General features: G+C 47.1%; 1 protein-coding gene across 1 annotated transcript in view; it reads left to right on the top strand.

Moving 5' to 3' along the window:
- The window catches only part of LOC111141767 (matrix metallopeptidase 24), a 41,523-nt gene that overhangs the window by 3,294 nt on the left and 20,225 nt on the right, over nt 1-18,004 (top strand). Inside the window, exon 2 of the mRNA XM_022494571.1 lies at nt 15,054-15,202. Coding sequence (XP_022350279.1) covers nt 15,054-15,202 — 149 coding nt within the window. The remainder of the gene's footprint in view (nt 1-15,053; nt 15,203-18,004) is intronic.

The raw sequence follows: 18,004 nt of genomic DNA, 5'->3' as shown, positions 1-18,004 counted from the left end.
TAAGCATTTGGTGACTCTACTCTTTGTCCCTTGTGCCAAAAAGTTACATGGATCTGAAATAGATGCTTATGGACAGGTGGGTCCTTCTAAAATGCTTCTTAGGGATGGGACTCATTGCCCATCTGTCCTTCTTTCATTGGAAACAGAGGTTATTCCTTTTGGCAGTGGTCCCACAATCTCACCCTTGAAAACCTGCTCAGCAGGTCATCATCTGGTGGTAGTGACATACCACAGAGAGGCACTGAGAGGTGGCCGTGATCCTAGAGATCACCAAATAAGCACATGGTAGTACCTAATAGACACTTCTTGAATTGCTGGGAGTTGCCCAAGGATTCTCAATCTGATAGTAGGTGATTCAGAAACTTTTCCCTGGTCTCCTGGCTTCTCAGTTGAAAGCATTTTCACTATCTTTGGCTTTTAATTTTATATCTCTGATCTGTCATTACCAAAAGACAAAATGAAAAGAAAAAGAAAAACAACCCAGCTCATTCAATCTGTTTTCTTCTTTGCATTCTTGAGTCTTTCTTTTGTATTTTGCACATCAGGGGGTCCCACTGATTCCCTAATTGGCTTCCTGTGTTGGTTTATTTAAAGCATCCCTTTCTTTTATTATTAGCTGAGTAGAATGTCCCACAGATAGTGTTTTGGTCCTGCTACTTTCCAGTTTGATTCTGAGGAAGGTCAGTACAGACAGAGACAAGCTGATCAACATGGGTCACACAAGTAACGGAGTGTGATGGGGGACCCAAGGCATAATGGACTCTTGCCCTCTAGACCAGTTTGGAGGGATCTGCCCTGAGTGGATAGAGAGCATTCTTTGGTTTGCATCTATAGTCAAGAAAAGTTAGAGCCCCAATGAGTCTAGCAAGTGAGGCAGGCCTATTAAGAAGCACAAACAGATTCCCAAACCATAAATTTCTTTCAATATGATCATGGCCTCCCATTATAGCTTCATTCTTGTCTGGGGGAAAAAAAAAAAAAGTTCTCACTGTTAGGAAGTTCTCCCTTTTACCTAATCTGAACCTAGTCTGCTGCATTTTAATTCATTTCTCTTATTATTACTGTGTTTTTTCCCTATGACTTTAACAGCCTCCTATCTGAAAGGTGCTTTGCACTTTCCAGATGCCATCATGTGTGTGGCCCCCCTTGATCCTGGCAACAACACCATGAGTGAGACAGGGAAAATACTGTCATCATTTTATAGATGTGCAAACAGAGACTCTGAGAAGGGATGTGACCTGTCCACAGCTTGTCCAGGGACCCACATGTAGCTAATAAAGAGTAAGGCTAGGACTAGAAGCTATATTTTTTGTCCTTGGTCTGCGTGCTTGTTCTGGAGTACTGCAATAGCCTTTCAGCCAATCTTTTCCACTTTCAGGGTTGTCCTTTCCAGTCCTTGAGACAAGGTAGTTTCAGAGCAAAGAAAAGTTAATTATAATTGTACTAAAGAGACTGATCTTGGGACATGTCTATCCTTATGATACAGTATAGTTTGAACTCAAAATGAGAGGAACCAGTTCTTAATAGATGGCAGCCAATGTCTCCTGAGTATCAAGAACAGTGCTTGGCACATTCTAAATATTTTTTAATTGATTCTATTGTCCGGGCCCCCACCAACTTCTCTCGATCACGCTTCATACATGCTTCATACACGCTTCATACACATACACACATTCAGCACCTTTTTTTTGAAGAACAGATGAATGCATGCTAGAGGTATAAATGAGGGCTGGGGAACATAGCATGGGGAGGAGATGAGGCTCTCAGAGAATGTTTTAGGAAGAAGGTTGGTATTAAAGATGAACCATTGAGGGAAGAGAAGGGCAGTCAGCAGTGAGGGGACAGTCCAGACAGAAGGAAAACCAGGAACCAAGGCTCTACAAAAGCGCATGGCATGTTTAGGAAACGGCAGCTAACTTGATGAGCCAGAGGCGTCACGTTACTGGCTGTTTCCAGTAAGAGAGCAGGAGAAGAGGCTGGACAGGGAGGCTGCGAGCAGATTGTGAAGCTGGCTTTCGTCCAAAGGCTGAGGGGAGTCATTAAAGGTTTCTGAGCAGAGAAGTGACCTGCTCAGAGCTGGGTTGAGAGATGGAGGGACAGGGGCCTGTTCCTGAGCCAGCTGGGTGCTGGCTCCTGGCCAGATGCTTGAGTTTTTCCTACCATAGCTTAGATCTGCATACCGGTTTGAGGGAATAGTGTGTGGATAGAAATTAGGAATGCCCAGCTCCAGCCCTCCCTAGCTAAGAGATTTTGGAAAAAAGCTTTTGGTTTCTCTGGACCTCAGGATTGCTTGCATTCACATCCTTTGCTAGTTTTCCTTCATCATTATTCCATCATTTGTTTTTTTTTTAAAGATATTTATTTATTTATTTGTCACAGAGAGAGAGAGAGAGAGAGAGAGCACAAGCAGGCAGAGAGGCAGGCAGAGACAGAGGGAGAAGCAGACTCCCCACTGAGCAAGAAGCCCGATGTGGAACTCTACCCCAGGACTCTGGGATCATGACCTGAGCCGAAGGCAGTGACTTAACCAACTGAGACACCCAGATGTCCCCTTCTATGCCTTTGTTTTTTTTTTTTTTTTTAAGATTTTATTTATTTATTTGTCAGAGAGAGAGAGGGAGAGAGAGCAAGCACAGGCAGACAGAATGGCAGGCAGAGGGAGAAGCAGACTCCCTGATGAGCAAGGAGCCCGATGTGGGACTCGATCCAGGACGCTGGGATCATGACCTGAGCCGAAGGCAGCTGCTTAACCAACTGAGCCACCCAGGTGTCCCAACTATGCCTTTGTTTTAAAAGGCAACTTTGAACTGGGCTTTAATGACATATAGGAAAATGGCAAAGCCTATATATAAAAGGCAACATTTTCTCAAAGATCGGACAGGCTGTTGAAACAAAGCAGGTAGAGAAAAACAGGCATCGTTATAACAACTTTTGTTGGCCATAATAATTTTAGAACTCGATTCTACAGCACACATACGCTCCTGGGCACACCGTTCTCTGTGCCCCAAAAGCTCTGGGCCAGAGAGATGGGGCTCGCCCCCCACCTTTTCCTCACCTCACCTTGCAATCAATGACCAGGCCCCAGAAGTTCTTCCTCCTGACTGGATCTCCCGTGCATCTACTTCTCTCCACCTCCACTGCCTTCTTCGTAGTCTGAACATCTACTCTCTCTCATCTGGACTTCAGAAATTTCCCACCTGCTCTGCCTCTCTCGCCTGCCTCTAATCTTTCCTCAAATGGCAGCCAGAGTGACCTTTTAAAAATAAATCCACACAGGGGTCAGTTATATCTGAAGCAAATATGGCCAAAGCTAAGATTTAACAAAGCTGGTCGGCGATTATCCAAGGCCTGTTTGATTATTTTTATGCCTTACTGAGTGCTAGAAATATTTAATAATTAAAAAAAAACCTTTTTAAACAAAAAAAAATCTGATCATGCTACTCCCACACTTACCTTGGCTAAAAGTGGCTTTGAGGAGGGAGACTAACTAGTATTACTACTCTACCACCACTTCTTCCTTTTGATTCTTGTTATGGGAACATCTCAAACACAGATGGAAGTTCATAGTATTACGAACCCCCTTGTATCCAGCACCCACCGGGCTGCCACATAAGGCCGACAATGGCCTGCGTGACTGAGTCCTTCCTAGCTCTCCCGCTTTCTTCTCCATATGCCACCTTCTTACTCAAGTCTGGCCACCCTGGCCTTCTTTCTCTTTTGCTAATGTGTAGGCTCCTTCTCATCTCAGGAATTCAGGAAGATATGCTTCCTCCCAGGCTGCTCATTCTTCTGCCTTCCCCTGGGCCCCTTCTGCTCAGACACAAGTTGCCACTGAGGTGCCACGCATCCTCAGGGAGGCCATCCCTGACATCACAGCCCGGGTCTCCTGTCAAACACGTTCACGATACCTTCTCCTTCTCCTTCATCCCACTCAATGAAACATTGAGTCTTTCTGTGTCTGTCCCCCTCACCAGGCCGTGAGCTGCAGCATTCAGTGGGGGCCAAGGGTATGTGAAACATGATGTGTAATGTCATGTGAGTGAGGGGGGCATGGAATGCCACCGGGAGCCCAGAGAAAGCCCACCCACCCCTGGATAGCCTTCCCAGATGAAGTGGCCTTTGGAAGGATATTTAATAGTTCGTCATGGAGAAGCCATGAGGGAAAGGCCTTCTGTAGAGAGGGAAGGAAAGAGGCACAGAGGAAGGAAACGGTGGGACGAGTGCTGTCAACACAAAGAGGTTGTCAGTAGCTCCAGAGGGAACCCTGGGGTGGGCAGTCAAACAGTAAAACTCTCTTAACAGAAGATAAGGCTAGAAAGGTGCATTGGGTCGGACTGGGAAGCTTGGGTGCCACACGAAGGAGCCTGGATTTTAAACTCGCAGCGAGGAAACAGAAGACGGGTTCCACACCCAAACCCATCAAACTAAAATTATTATACATTTTATACTTTGTGTGATTATTTACGGGTTATCTACTTCAGCCACCTGCCTGTTACAGTTGAAAAACTGAGGCATGACCATGGTCTTGTGTTCCCTCTTCCCTGTTCTTGACTCATCAGTACGTCAAACCCCAGGGGACAGAAAACTGTGGCAGATTGGCAGGAAGGCCCTGCAAAGAGTGAGGACGACGAAGCTCCTCCCTCCTCGGAGAGTGAATAAGAGCGTGGCCCCTCTCCTGGCCCCGGGAGGAGGCCTCCCCGGAATTGGGAAACTTGGACATCCCCGTGCTGGCCCCAAACCCCAAATGTGCCATCTCCTTGGGGATGGTGATTGTCTGGCTTGTGGTGGCCTCCTGGGAATGGGCCAAGGACACGGAGCAGAGCGCCAGGGAGTTCCCGCCAGTGCACTCACCACCCACTCAGGAGCTGGTGGCAGCCAAGAGGCAACGCTCTGCCATTAAGGTGTTTGTCAAGAAGCTAAGCTGGGCATTGTGGGCGATCCTGAGGGCCCTTTTTAGATTGGCTGTAAGTGAGAAAGAAAAAAAAGAAAAAGAAAAAAAAAAAAAAAGAAGCTAGCGCTTGGAGGCAAACCAGAGCTAGAGCGGAGGGTGTAGCATGACAGAGAGAAGGCTCCCTAGCAGGCAGGGACCCAGCTCCATTTCCTCTCTCAACTTGCTCGGTGATTTTGGATAAATCATTTATCCCTTCATTGTTTTATCTTGCTCTTCTGCAAAACAAGTGTATTAAAGCAGATGGTTCCAAAGCATGTTGACCAGTGCCTTTTCTAGATACCTGAATGGTTAAGCCTCCAAGTTTGCAATTTTTAAAACTTAGCTATAACAGAGGTGGGCTCCGTGGCAAGACTGGGATCCCAGAGGTATGGCTGGAGAAGGAAGCAGGGCTCTGGTGGGACAGGAGCTGGGGGACTGACACGATGGTAGGGCTGATCTCTGAGACGTTGCCTCACCGTGATTTGGGTCACCAAAGATGGTGGCCCATCTCCTGCCAGAGAGTGCAGGAGCGAGAACACAGACAACAGCATTGTGAGAATGCTTACTACCGGCCAGAATCTGCTCAATGCTTTGCCTGCATTCGTTTCCTATTGCTGCTGAAACAAATGATCACACACTTAGTGGCTTAAAACACGGATTTCTCATCTTCTGGAGCTCAGAAGTCTGAAAAAGGATTTACCAGGACTAAAAGGAAGGTCTCTGAAGGGCTGGCTTCCTTCTGGAGGCTCACGGGAGGATGCGTACCTGGCCTTTCCCAGCTTCTAGAGGCCTCCCACAGTGTGGCCATGCGTGTGGCCCCTTCCAGCATGGCACAATCTGACTCTTGCTTCTGTCGTCACTTCTCCTTCTCTGACTCTGACTCTTGCCTCCCTCTCACAAGGAACCCGTGATTAACATTGAGCCCACTTGGATGTTCTAGGATAATCTCCCCACCTGAAGATCCTTCCCCTCATATCTATAAAGGCTCCTTTGCCACGTGAGTTCACATAGTCATGGGGTCCAGGGACTAGGCTGCAGCCATCTTTGGAGGGCCATTTTTTTCACCTACCACAGTGATCATCTCACTGGATCCTCCTCACAACCTTTTTTTTTTTATCATCCTCTGCTTAATAAATGAAGAAAATGAACCTTAAGGAAGTAAGGTCATTTGCCCAAGGACACTCAGCTGGAAAGAGCAAAGCTAGGTGATATTTGGTATGTGGTGATATCTTGGTCCCAAGTGACCTGTCTTTTCAGATAGGACCCTACCCAGCTCCCAGCTGTACAGGGACTAGAGTCTCACTCTCTGGAAAAGACCGGGAACCAGGCAGGGAATATGAGACCTTGAGAAACAGATTAGGGTCATAGCAATCTCAGCTTGGGACCTAAGTGCCAGACAGGGAAACCAAGGCAGAAACCCAGATATGAGGATTGAGCTAACATAGCAATAGATGGGGCAGAATGATGTTAGACCACTCTTGATGCCAAGTTTAAAAATGCAGATGCCCAGTTTCCGGCCTCACACAGTTTAGTAGGGTCTAGGTTCAGAGTTAGGAATATGGACTTTCCATGAGTTCCCGGAACCCTGTGATGCTGACAGCCCGTGACACATGAGGTCTGTGCACTGAGGGACACAGCCTTGGTGATGGGGCTTAGTACAACGAGGTGTTTAAGTTGCCTGTCACCTCTCGGGAAAATAATAGTTGTTATTATTGCTATCTTTTACTGAGGATTAATACCATGAGCTATGTTATTTCGTCTCCACAACCACTCCACGAGGCATGTGCAAATGACACAAAGCGGTTGGAGGAAGTGAGCATAAGGGAGGTTGAATACTGTGCCCAAGGTCGTGCAACAGTAGACGGAAGAATTAGGATTTGAACACAGCATGTGATCATCTTGTCTCCAAAACATATGTTTTTAACCACGACCCTACACGTCCTCTGGAATTGCCTTAGTCCTCACCGCTCAGCCAACCCCACATCAAGGCCACTCCTGCCCACCTGCCCAGATGAGGAAACCAGTTCTCACTCTGAGCCTCGACCTGGGAGGCTACTGACTGAGGCCTCATGCTTTCTCTAAAACAAAATATAGGGTCGAACAGACCCTTACAGGATAGTCAAGGCAGCTCTATGTGGGAATCTTCTTATAGCAGAGGTTCTCAATCCGGGACAATTTTGCCCACCCTCAGGGAGACTTTTGGCAATGTCTAGAGGCATTTTCTCGATTGTCACAGCTGAGAGGTGGTGCTACTAGTATTCTAGTTAAAGAAACAAGGGATTCTGCTAAACGTCCTACAGAGCACAGGACAGCTATCCTGCAATGAAGAATGATCTGCCCAAACTATCGGTAGTGCTGAGTTTGAGAAAGCCTGTTCTACAGCAAGGTCTGACCCCATGATTCTCCCTCTCCCCGAACACGTCCGCTTCATTTTCATTCAATAAATACATATCCGAGCCAGGCCCTGTGCTAGGTGTCAAGGCGCTGTGGTGGAGAAGACAGACTATGGGCCCTGCCCGGGGAACTGTGCAGTCAAGAAGAGGTGACCAGTCAACAGCCTGTGATGACAACAGTGCGTGATAAGAGTTGTGATAAGTTAAGGGGTCAAGGAAGACCTCCCCAGAGATAGGAACGAGACCTAGATAGAAGGACCAATGTATGGAAGGGTCTGGAAGACTTGGAACACACCAGAAACAGAGAGTGCTAGGTGGGGAATGGTAGAAGAGGCTGCAAAGGGAGTCAGGGGTCAAGTCACGAAGGCTCTTTTTTTTTTTTTTTAAAGATTTTATTTATTTATTTGACAGATGGAGATTACAAGTAGGCAGAGAGGCAGGCAGAGAGAGAAGAAGGGAAGCAGACTCCCTGCTGAGCAGAGAGCCTGATGTGGGGCTCGATCCCAGGACCCTGAGATCATGACCTGAGCCGAAGGCAGAGGCTTAACTCACTGAGCCACCCAGGCGTCCCTCTTTTTTTTTTTAAACCACTTTACTGAGGTATAATTGACACCCAAAAAGCTGTATATATTCAATGTAGGCATCTTAATGAGTTGGGAGATAAACACCTTTGAAGCCATCACCACAGTCTAGGCCATGAACAAATCCATCCCTTCCAGGGGTTTCCTCCTGCCCTCATTGTTTATCACTATTATTTCATGCCAAGAACACTTAAGATCTGCCCTCTTAGCAAATTTTTTAAGTATATAGTACAGTATTGTTCATTCTAGACCCTGTGCTGTACAGTAGATCTCTAGAACTTACTAACATTGTGAAACACTGTCCCCTTTGACTAACACCTCTTGTTCTCTCCCTGGAAAGTTCTTGATGGAAAGTCTTTGAAGCCTTGGAGGTAATGGCACTTTCTGTTCCCTCTTCAGGTCTCTTGCCCAGATGTCACTTCCATGGGGCCACCTTCTTGGACCATCCTTTATAAAACAGTTGTCCTATCCCTCTTAGCTCCTCAACCTGCTTTATTTTTCACAGCACATAGTGCCCCATGGTTCTTCCACTAGCCTGTGACTAGACATTAACAAGAATGTTTCTGTTTGCTGTTCTATCCCAGAGCCTAGCCACACAGTGCCTGGTACATAGGAGTAGGACCTTTAATACTTACAGAATGAATGAGTGAGTGAATAAATGAATGGACAGAAGCACATCTGATATTTAGGAAGTAGAACCAATAGTTCTTTGACAAAAGATGGATGTGGACCGTGAAGGAGAGGGTAGAGTCATGGGTTATATGAGGCTTCTGGTTGGATAACTGGGTATGTGATGGTGCCCTGGCACAGGGGTCACAGTAGAAGGTATGGAACTCACTAGGATGTGAGATAAGACATTGCTCTTTGGAGTATGAGGTGTAAGATGTCCTGGGAGGGGAAAGAGATTCTTGTCCAAGATGTCTGACAGTATGTAATGCCTGGTTTCAACCATATCTGGGTTTGACTCCGGCCACTTCTTAGCTTTGTGACTCTGGATGGTTAGGTTACTTCTCTGAACCTGTTTCCTCATCTGCAAATCGGGGAGATTCCTACCTTGTGGGGTCATTGTGATCTAGAGTAATGCCAGGTATATAGCTGGCATTCTAACACAGTAGCGGTTATCATTGTTGCTGTAATTAGAACACCTCTGTTTCAAAGTTGTTTCCTATCAGGAGTCAAAATCTATGTCCTATCATCTCCTGTGCTGGTCTTAGGATCAGGATCAACCAGAATAAATCCTCTTCATCTATAGCGAGTCAGCTTTATGAAGACTGGCATGTCCCCTGCAACTCCCCCTTCTCCAGCCTAAACATCCCTCCTACTTCCCTTCTAGTAGGACATGCTTCATATGAGTGGTTCCTTCATTCACCCAGCCACTCTCCCTTCCTTAGTCACTGTCCTTCTGTGGGATGGGACCTGGACGTCCTAGGATTGTTGAGGTCATGCCTTCTTCCTGTTACTCACATCATTGTCCTAGACTAAGACCTCAGCTACCCAAACTCTTTGATCGGGGGTCTTTCATTCTTTCCTCTTCATTCTAGCTCGTGCTTCCAAATTGGACACCTCTTGCCTGGTCCTTCTTTGTGGGCTTCCCCTTGGACCTTTCTGATAACACCTTCCAACCCACTGCGGTCCTGATCAAACATCCGATCCTAACCATTCTCCCGCTCCTTCTCCAGACCTGCGCAGTTGGTGTTGGCCGCACACCCAGACGGTGCGATGCTCCGGGATAACCCTGGAGGCCATGCTGCTTTAGCGGATCCATCTTTCTCTCCTCCTCCACCGCTTTCTCTGTTCTCCAAGAGCAAACAGCAGCACCACCCGCTGATCCACTTCTTGCTGCCCCCAGCGCCACTTCTAATGTCACCACCGCCTCTGCTGTCTGCCGCTCTCTTCCCTCTCTGGGCCACGTTTCTTCTCCTTGTTATTTTCCGCTCTCTCCTTTGCCTGCCACTACTGAATATCTCAGCTCTGGCTTCTCAGGAACTGAAATCCCGCCTTCTGGCCAGCAAACCAATCACACATACTGTCTGCCATCTCTACATCTTCGGTTCAGCCCCGCTATTTTGGTCCCTGCTCGCCACACTCGGAGATTTTTCTCACTTTTTTTGGGTTTACACCTCTTTCAGCACTTAAAGGGTGACAGACATCCTAGAGTTGGTGAACTGAGCTATAAAGATCAGACTTCTGACATGGCTGGTGATTGGTTAATGGATCCAGGTGTAAAAGGACGGAAGGTAGGTCATTGTGTTTAAAACTGAATGGGGCTTTTTTTTTTTTCCTTTCATGGATTTTATCTTCTTTCCGATGGGACAATGGCGCTTATTGCCTCATCAAGCAGAAAAGTCAAACCACGATAGACTGAATTTCAGCAAATGGTTTTCTCAGCCTCTAACAGATACCAAGAATTGTGCTTGGTGTTTTTGTGTGTTTTGCTCAGGAAGCCTTCGCAAGATGAAATCCCTTCCTTGGTACCCAGGCGATGCCTCCTGGACCAACTGTTCATTTGTTGGTTCATTCATTCATTCGTTCGTTCATTTATTCATTTATTCATTCATCTAGTGATGATTTGTTATGCCAGGCACTGTTCTGAGTGCTGTAACAGATACAAAAATAAATAAGACAATCTCTGCTCCTCCAGGTCTCAATCTAGTGGGGAAAACATATCAACCGACAGGTAGGACTCACTGTGGCATCTGCGTTTAGAGTGGCAGACAAGCAAAGCCCTGCAGAAGTAAGGAGGGTGCCCGCTAGTTCTGCCGGGAGACTTAAGGAAGATTTACCAAGAGAGGTAACATTTCAGCTAGACCCTGAAGGATGAGTTTGCTAAAACACATAAAGAGAATGGGCTTGGAAAGCAGCAGGAACAGCCTGAGAGTATGCAAGGGCAGGGGCTATTTTGGAATAGGCATGGCTAGAGCATAGAAGACATGCACCGACATGAGGAGCTTCTGCCCAGAGAGGTCAAGAGGGACTGCGTGGGTCACACAGTAGCAGAAGCAAGTGAGTGGCAGAGACTGGGTTATGCAGCAGAAGTTGGAATTATCTGGTCCCTAGCCTTTTAGCCTCTCACACACGCGGTCACGTACATACACACACGCAGGTCTAATCTCTATGCCCTGTTCCCTGGTTTGGAGCTGTCCTTTGACCAGCCCTTCCCCCTCCCATTTTCCTTCTTAGGGGTCTGCCCCTGAGCTCTGAGGACAGTTTCCAGTGAACCTGGGAGGGAAGCAGAAGCAGAGCTTAGAGAAGGCTGATCCATTCTCGTGTTTCGGCCTGATACAGACATTTGCCTAGGACCTGCCTAGGATCCTTAGGTCCTAGCTCCCGATGCTGCTGAGCTAGACTCTGTGACCTTCATAGCACATCCTATGTGGCCCCTGAGTGGCTCCTTGCTCGGGTAGCCCAGAAAAAGAGTTGGGTAAACCAGGTTGCCATTTACTGAGGAGGAGCTATTTTTAATTCCCCCAGGTTGTTAAAGGCTGGAGTAGGTTTATGCCCAGAGTTCCCTGTTTCTTATCTCTTACCATAAACAGTAATGAGGGCAGAAGGGGCGGAAGTTCTGAATTCCTGTGCTAGTTCAGAGGAACTCCTCAGTTGGCTCAAAGAACTCAGTTGGTTTGTCAGCGGTATCTATCCAAAGACCCCCAGCCATTTCCCAAATGCCATAATTCATCTTAGTTGGCTTTCCAGAGTGTAAACTCCACAGATAACGAGGAATTCCATTTATTTTAGATTTGTACCACACCTCTTTCTGGAAGGGTTTGAGACAGCTTACAGGTTGAGACAAGGGTTGTAAGTAAGACTTTTAAGGATGAAACATAACTTGGAGGTGGGAAAGATGAAAAATGTAAGTTCCTTCCAGGTCTCACCATGTTCCATATTTAAGCCATACATTTGGCTGACGGATTCTTGGGGGGAAAGGCCAAGAGGGAAAACCCCTGGGTCACCCAGTGTCCACTTTCTGGATCCAGAAAACATAATCTCCTGCAGGGAAAACATTTTCATCAAGCTAAAGCTTGATAGAAAGCGACTGTATTTGGGCCTAAGAAAGTTGAGTGAGGGTGAAGAGTATACAATTCAAGCCAGCTGTCAGTTCTCCACTGAGCAGTGCTCCAGGCACTGTGGAAGAGATGGTCACGGCCACCTGCCAGTTAGGGGCAAGCAGACTTGACCATGACACCTGCTGCCCTCCACAGGACCCATTAGGACTGGCTCTTGGTCCAGGGAGAATGTGGGAGGGTGGGATGACTAGATTTCAAAAGCCAAAGGAGCCAGAGACCAAGTTTTCCATGTTGAGTTTGCAGAAGATAACAGAGACACCATCCCCAGCAATAGCAAACACCTTTGCGTGATTATGTGTCAAGGACATTTGTTCATTTTATCTTAACAGTAATCCTGTGGAGGAGGAATTACAGTTCACATTTTACACACCAGGAAACTGAAGTTCAGTTTGCCTGGCATCACATGGCCAGCGAGCACAGAAGTCAGGATTTGATCTCAGAACTGTGTACCTCTTTCCCACCGTACGCCTTTTTTATTCAACCCAATAATTCTTCACTGAGGTTTTCATTAAAAAAAGGAACCTAATGTACCAGAATGTACCATTCTGGCTGAAAGGATGCAGTGCAGGGATGTAATGTTTCGATGGCATGACTTAACCTGGGGGTAGCAGCTAGAGCACCAGGATGAAGAGTGGGTAACTTAGCTGTGCTGTCATGTCCATTTCTAGATTATTTACTTGAGCTTTTTGGCTGATCCTGGGCCACAGTCAAAGTCACAAGTGATTCTCTGTAATTTTCCCACTTTGTGAACACATAATGACATACCATCTCCCTCCACATCCTCCTCCTCCTCCTCTCATCACCACGCTACCCTCCCCCAATTCTTCATCATTTCACACCCCTCTTGGAATGCGCTGTGCTCCCCTCCCACAATTGCTCATACTGTATGCCTCAACACTGCTTCAGTCCCTCTCTGCCTGGGAGCCTCCCCTGAGTTCCCCTCTCCCGGTCCCCACCCCCATGTGGAGAAGACACATCTCTCTCATTCTCCCATAGAACCCTGTACACACCTGACTTTGAGGGCTGTGTTTTCATGGTGGGTTTACTTGTGGGGCTGTGAGCTCCTTAGGCATCTTTGTATCCCCAGAGCATTGCACGGTGCCTGGCATGCAGTAACTGCCCAGTTATGTTCATTGAGCAGATATGAGGAGCAGCACTGGGTGTCAGGCACTTCCAGGCACTGGATGAAGAGAGATGAGTAGAACACAGACCCTTCCCTTAAGGCACTTAGAGTCTCAAAGGTCAAGTGAAGATTAGAACCCAGTACTGTAAGGTCTATACTATCTATGATGGGGGATTGGGGGAGCACAAAAGAGGAAGAAAATGACTTAGCTTGGGGGGGGTGAGGGAAGTCTTCTAGAGGTAGTAATTTATGAGTGGAGCCTTAAAATAATGAAAGATTTTCGCCTAAGGAGTGAGTATGCCAGGGCCAGGGAAAAACATACAAAAGCATGAGAGAGAGTCAGTGTTTGAAAAAGTGCAAGAAGTATTGATATCTTGTTGGTATAATTTGGAGTGAAAGACACATTCTAGGTCTCAGTATGAAGGTGGTAAGGCTGTCATGCTGTTGTAGAGGTTAAGACTTTATTGTTCTGTTTTGTTTTTAATCAGCTGCATTTATCACAAGGCAATAAAGATGTTATAGTCACCTTAGATGAAAAAAAATAATAACTTATTTATAGTTCCTGGTCTGCTTCCTTCCCCGGTTTGCTTTGACTTGTAATGATAGACACATCCACAATAAGACTGTTGGTATAGAAACAAGAAGCAAAAATCACAATGGGAATACTATTGTTTTCTAAGTTCTTTCTCCTTCCTTAAATCACGTGGTGTGCAGGGTAATTCTCTGAGGGTGGGCTGAAGCTTCCATCTGGCTCAGAGACCAGCATGGGGCGGTGCCCCTGTAAATGCTGGTGGGTTCAAGAGTCCCATGGGGGTTTCCCTCATTTTCCAACTGATGCCACAGATATTTCCCGGTGCTCTGGTTTCTTCAGGCTTCCATCCCCGCATGCCTGTCAGTGGGAATAAACATTTCTACTTTGCTGTCTTCCGGAGTCATTGTCTGTTTGAGTTTCTTCTTCCAAGTTACTTTCCAACATTCTTGCCCTTTCAAAATGTTCCTCCCCTTTTTAAATGACTCCATGCCTAAAACTTAGAAAACAGAAATGCTCCTCCGTGATCCTCTAATGGAAGATGCTCCTGGTTAATTCTTTTTTTATTTAAAAAAAATATTTCTGACATCATTTCAGACTTTCGGAGAACTTTTCCAGAATAGGACAAAGAAGTCCTGAATACCCTTCACCTGGTTTTCCCAATTCTTAACGTTTTACTACATTTGTCCCCCGCCCCTCCTCTCCCTCTCTCTTTTCTGAATCTGTTTAAGAAAAAGTTGCAGACATCGTGCACCATTATATAAGCCAAAATACTTCAGTGGATATTTTCTAAAAACAAGAAATTCTCTTACATAACCATGCTATTATTTTTTTATTTTTTTATGTGTGCCCGTCTATGCTTTTTTCCTATGCATGCATTTATGTATTTATATTTAAATTAAATAATGCATTATTTTGCTTATATGTACTTACGATGGCTTGCTCTTTTGGAGGGGTTAGCGATAAAGCCTGTATATAATCTCAGGTCAATAAGGATTCTATAACATGATTCTTCAGTCGACTCTGACGTTCGACACAGCGGTTCTGGAGCGCACATTTTAACAGGCTGGTCTGCTTCAGAGAAGAAGCATTCTTATGCTCATGCATGTCTAGTTACATTTCAGCAGAAACCACTGCATAAGGGAGTAAAGAGGCAGGGTACCAGACAGCCTTGAATGCAAATTTAATCTTTTATTCTGTAGCCAGTAGAGACCCCATGAACACTTCATGGCGAGGGAGCCAACGAGAGCTGGGTTTTCTGGAGATTAGCTTACCAGTGCGTGTGCAGGAGGGAACGAAGGAGGAAGCAATCAGAGCATAAATCCATAGGTCCCTTCAGTAAAATGATCCCGAGTTTCAAGGGCGGATCTCTGCCCAGGTAGATCGGAGCCTTCTGCATTATGATGCGTCTTTCTCTTTCCCGTGTCTTTCAGAACTGGCTAAAGTCCTATGGCTACCTGCTCCCCTCGGACTCCTGGGCGCCCGCGCTGCACTCAGGGAAGGCCTTACAGTCAGCAGTCTCCACCATGCAGCAGTTTTATGGGATCCCCGTCACGGGGGTATTGGATCAGACAACAATCGAGTAAGATCTGCGTAGGCCATCGTGCCCTACTTTCCAGACTTACATTTGGGTTCATATTTGTCACGGTCCCCGTGTATATACCATGCCCATCCTGTCTGCCTGTCTTTCACTCCTGCAGTATCATCCAGTGGGTACCCCAAGGTGCCCTTTCCTATGTGAGTGGGGGAGGGGCTCTGCCCTAAATTTGCGGCGTGACCTTAACCCTTCTGGACCTCAGTTTCCTTATCAGCACAATGAGCAGTTTTGTGAGAGGGGGTCTTAAATCTCCCCTGACTTTAATAGCTTTTGGCTCTCTGAGTCACCGCTCTGGCTTTCCCTGAGACGTACACATCTCCCTTGGTACAAACAACTCCAGAATGATAATGAGTTGGCAACTCGTTCCACTTTTTCCGTTTTTCAAATATCACTGAATGCCCACGTGTGCCAGGCACTGGACTTGATCCTATGAGCCCTGCCCTCCAGAGGCTCACCACGCCATGAAAAGTGCAATCATCTGGCTGCACCAGTCTAGAACACAGAAGGAAACACGAATTTTCAGGGAGGTACTCCAGAGAAGCCAGACCATGAGCTTGGTTGCGTTTACTCAGAGGAAGTACAAAGAGGAGGAAGAGACGGAGTGATAGGAACGGAACCCAGGATGGGGGCTGAAAAGGAGCAGCCAGAGCAGTAGAGGAAGCCAGGGTTCTGTGTCCTGGGGCAGAAGGGGATCACGGTCAGTGGGCCCGGCTGCTGCAGAGCAGTTAGGAGACAGAAGAGCACCGGGGCCGAGTCTAGAAGGGAGGAGACCAGTGCAGGCTCTGTGGACCGGTGGAGACAAGGTCCGACTGCAGTGGGGAGGAGCGCAGGAGGGGAGTCGAGGTGGCGAGTGGAGGCAAAACTTGCTAGAAGCCTGACAGTGAGGGAGGAATAGAGGGTAGCTAGAGGTGGATGGATTTTTGTTGGTTTGTTTGTTCGTTTGAAGATAGCAGAGAATTAAGCATCCTTACATTTGTTTGAGAAGTAGCCTTGAAAGTCATTAACGCTGCACAAGGAAAGCCATTGCCACCACAAAGCCATGGCAGCGAGCTGGGGGAGGGTCCCAAGGAGATGGGGAGGGCTGGGGGTCCTGAGCCCAGGTAGCAGCAGGGAGCAGGGCCCCAGGGCCGTGTGCAGGGAGGTGGTAGGTGGGGGCCGATGCAGGATCCATCCACCCTGGGCCTGAGTCACCCCCGGGAGAGACTCATCTTTCTGGGCCTCAGCTTGTTCACGTGCAAAGGGGAGTGCTGGATTATGGGTCTCCAATTCTAGATCCCATTTTTCTAAGCTGTTAAAATTGGGTTGAGTCTGAGGTTTTCTGATCTTCTAATTCTGTACGAACATTTTCTAGTCCTCGGGTTCTCTGACTGAGAGATTGTGAACTTCGGAGACAATACATTTCACTGCTGCGATGATGGAGTGGTGACGGTGGATGCCGTGACCCCGTGGCCTCTGGAGGCAGCCGGTTACAGAGAGCCCGGCCGAATTCAAAGCAGAGGTTATTTTGAGGGCTTTGTGCGGGCCTTGTGGCCGTGCATCCTGGGGTAGGAGCGCTGGTGTCTCTGCTGAGGCACCACCTGGCCTTGGGTTTTACTCTGTTCCAGAAAGCCCCAGGCCTGCTGGACAGGGTTCAGAGAGTGGCAGGTGGACCAAGAGAGGAGGAGGTGGAGGGAACGAGCTGGGGGAGGAGGATGGCATTTCCCACGTGCAGGTCTGCCCCCACTTCTTTGTAGGAAGGCAGGGAACGTGGTCTTGGAGGCACGACAAGGGAGAAGGCGCACACACTTCATCCCAGACCTGAGTGGGGAGGCTGTTTTGTGGGGTAGAATTTAAAGACCTTAGTTTCTATTCCAGCTCTGTGACCTTGACAGTCACTGCCTTTCTCTGGGCCTGTTTCCTCCCCAGGGGCCCTTCCAGGCCTACCTCAGCCTTGGCTGTCGCACAGGTGGCTCCTGGTTCTTCCTAAGGAACATCAGGGAAAGGAAGCCAGAGCAGCCATTTAAAAGTACTACTTTTTGAGTGCCTACCTCGGAAAATGTCACACATTCCTTCATTCAGCATATCCTCAAGCCCAAACTTGTGCTAGGCCTGAGGAAAGAAAAGCCCCAGCTTCTATTGTCTTGTTTTGTTTGTCAACTTGCATGAATTACTAGCTCATTTACTCACTCAACTAAGTCCCTGTCCTGCCTCAATGGCTGTATTCTGCAAGTTACTCGATTTATCTGTGTATCTTTTCACTCCTCAGAAAAAATGAGGATAAATAATTTCTGGTCACCTCACAGAGCAGTTTTGAGAATCAAAAAAAAAAAAAAATGTCTTCAAAAGAACGCCAAACTCTGTAAAAATTAGAAACGTTTGTACCAATACGTGATATTGTTATTATTGTGTTTTTTAGTATTGATTTCTGAGTAGAGGCACTTGAGGCAACAGGAAGCCTGCAAAGATGAGTAAGACCTAGTGAAGTCCCTCGGGGGCCTTTTACTATTTGGTGACAATAGTCTCTGTTTCCTCTCCTCTATATTGCCCATGGCAACGGCTTTCAGCAGCTGCCCAGGAGGTGGACTGTTGGCCCTTCCAGCAATCTCCAGCTGTGGTTTAGTGAGTTGGTCATTAGGCCAGCACAAGGACATAAAATGCAAGGATGGCCTGGGCCCCAATCAACTACGATCTTCTAAAATCTCCTACCCTGCCCTCTTTTTGATATCCCCAACGATGTCCCAGGCTTACGGTTCCCTAATGTCATTTAACCTGTTAACAGTTATTGGGATTCACTTAGTTCCAGGCACT

Source organism: Enhydra lutris, unplaced genomic scaffold (genome assembly GCF_002288905.1).
Source record: "Enhydra lutris kenyoni isolate GAN:26980312 unplaced genomic scaffold, ASM228890v2 scaffoldscaffold6, whole genome shotgun sequence".
In the NCBI taxonomy this organism is placed as follows: domain Eukaryota; kingdom Metazoa; phylum Chordata; class Mammalia; order Carnivora; family Mustelidae; genus Enhydra; species Enhydra lutris.
The sequence above is the reverse complement of the archived record's forward strand: the minus strand, read 5'-3'. Positions and strand labels throughout refer to the sequence as shown.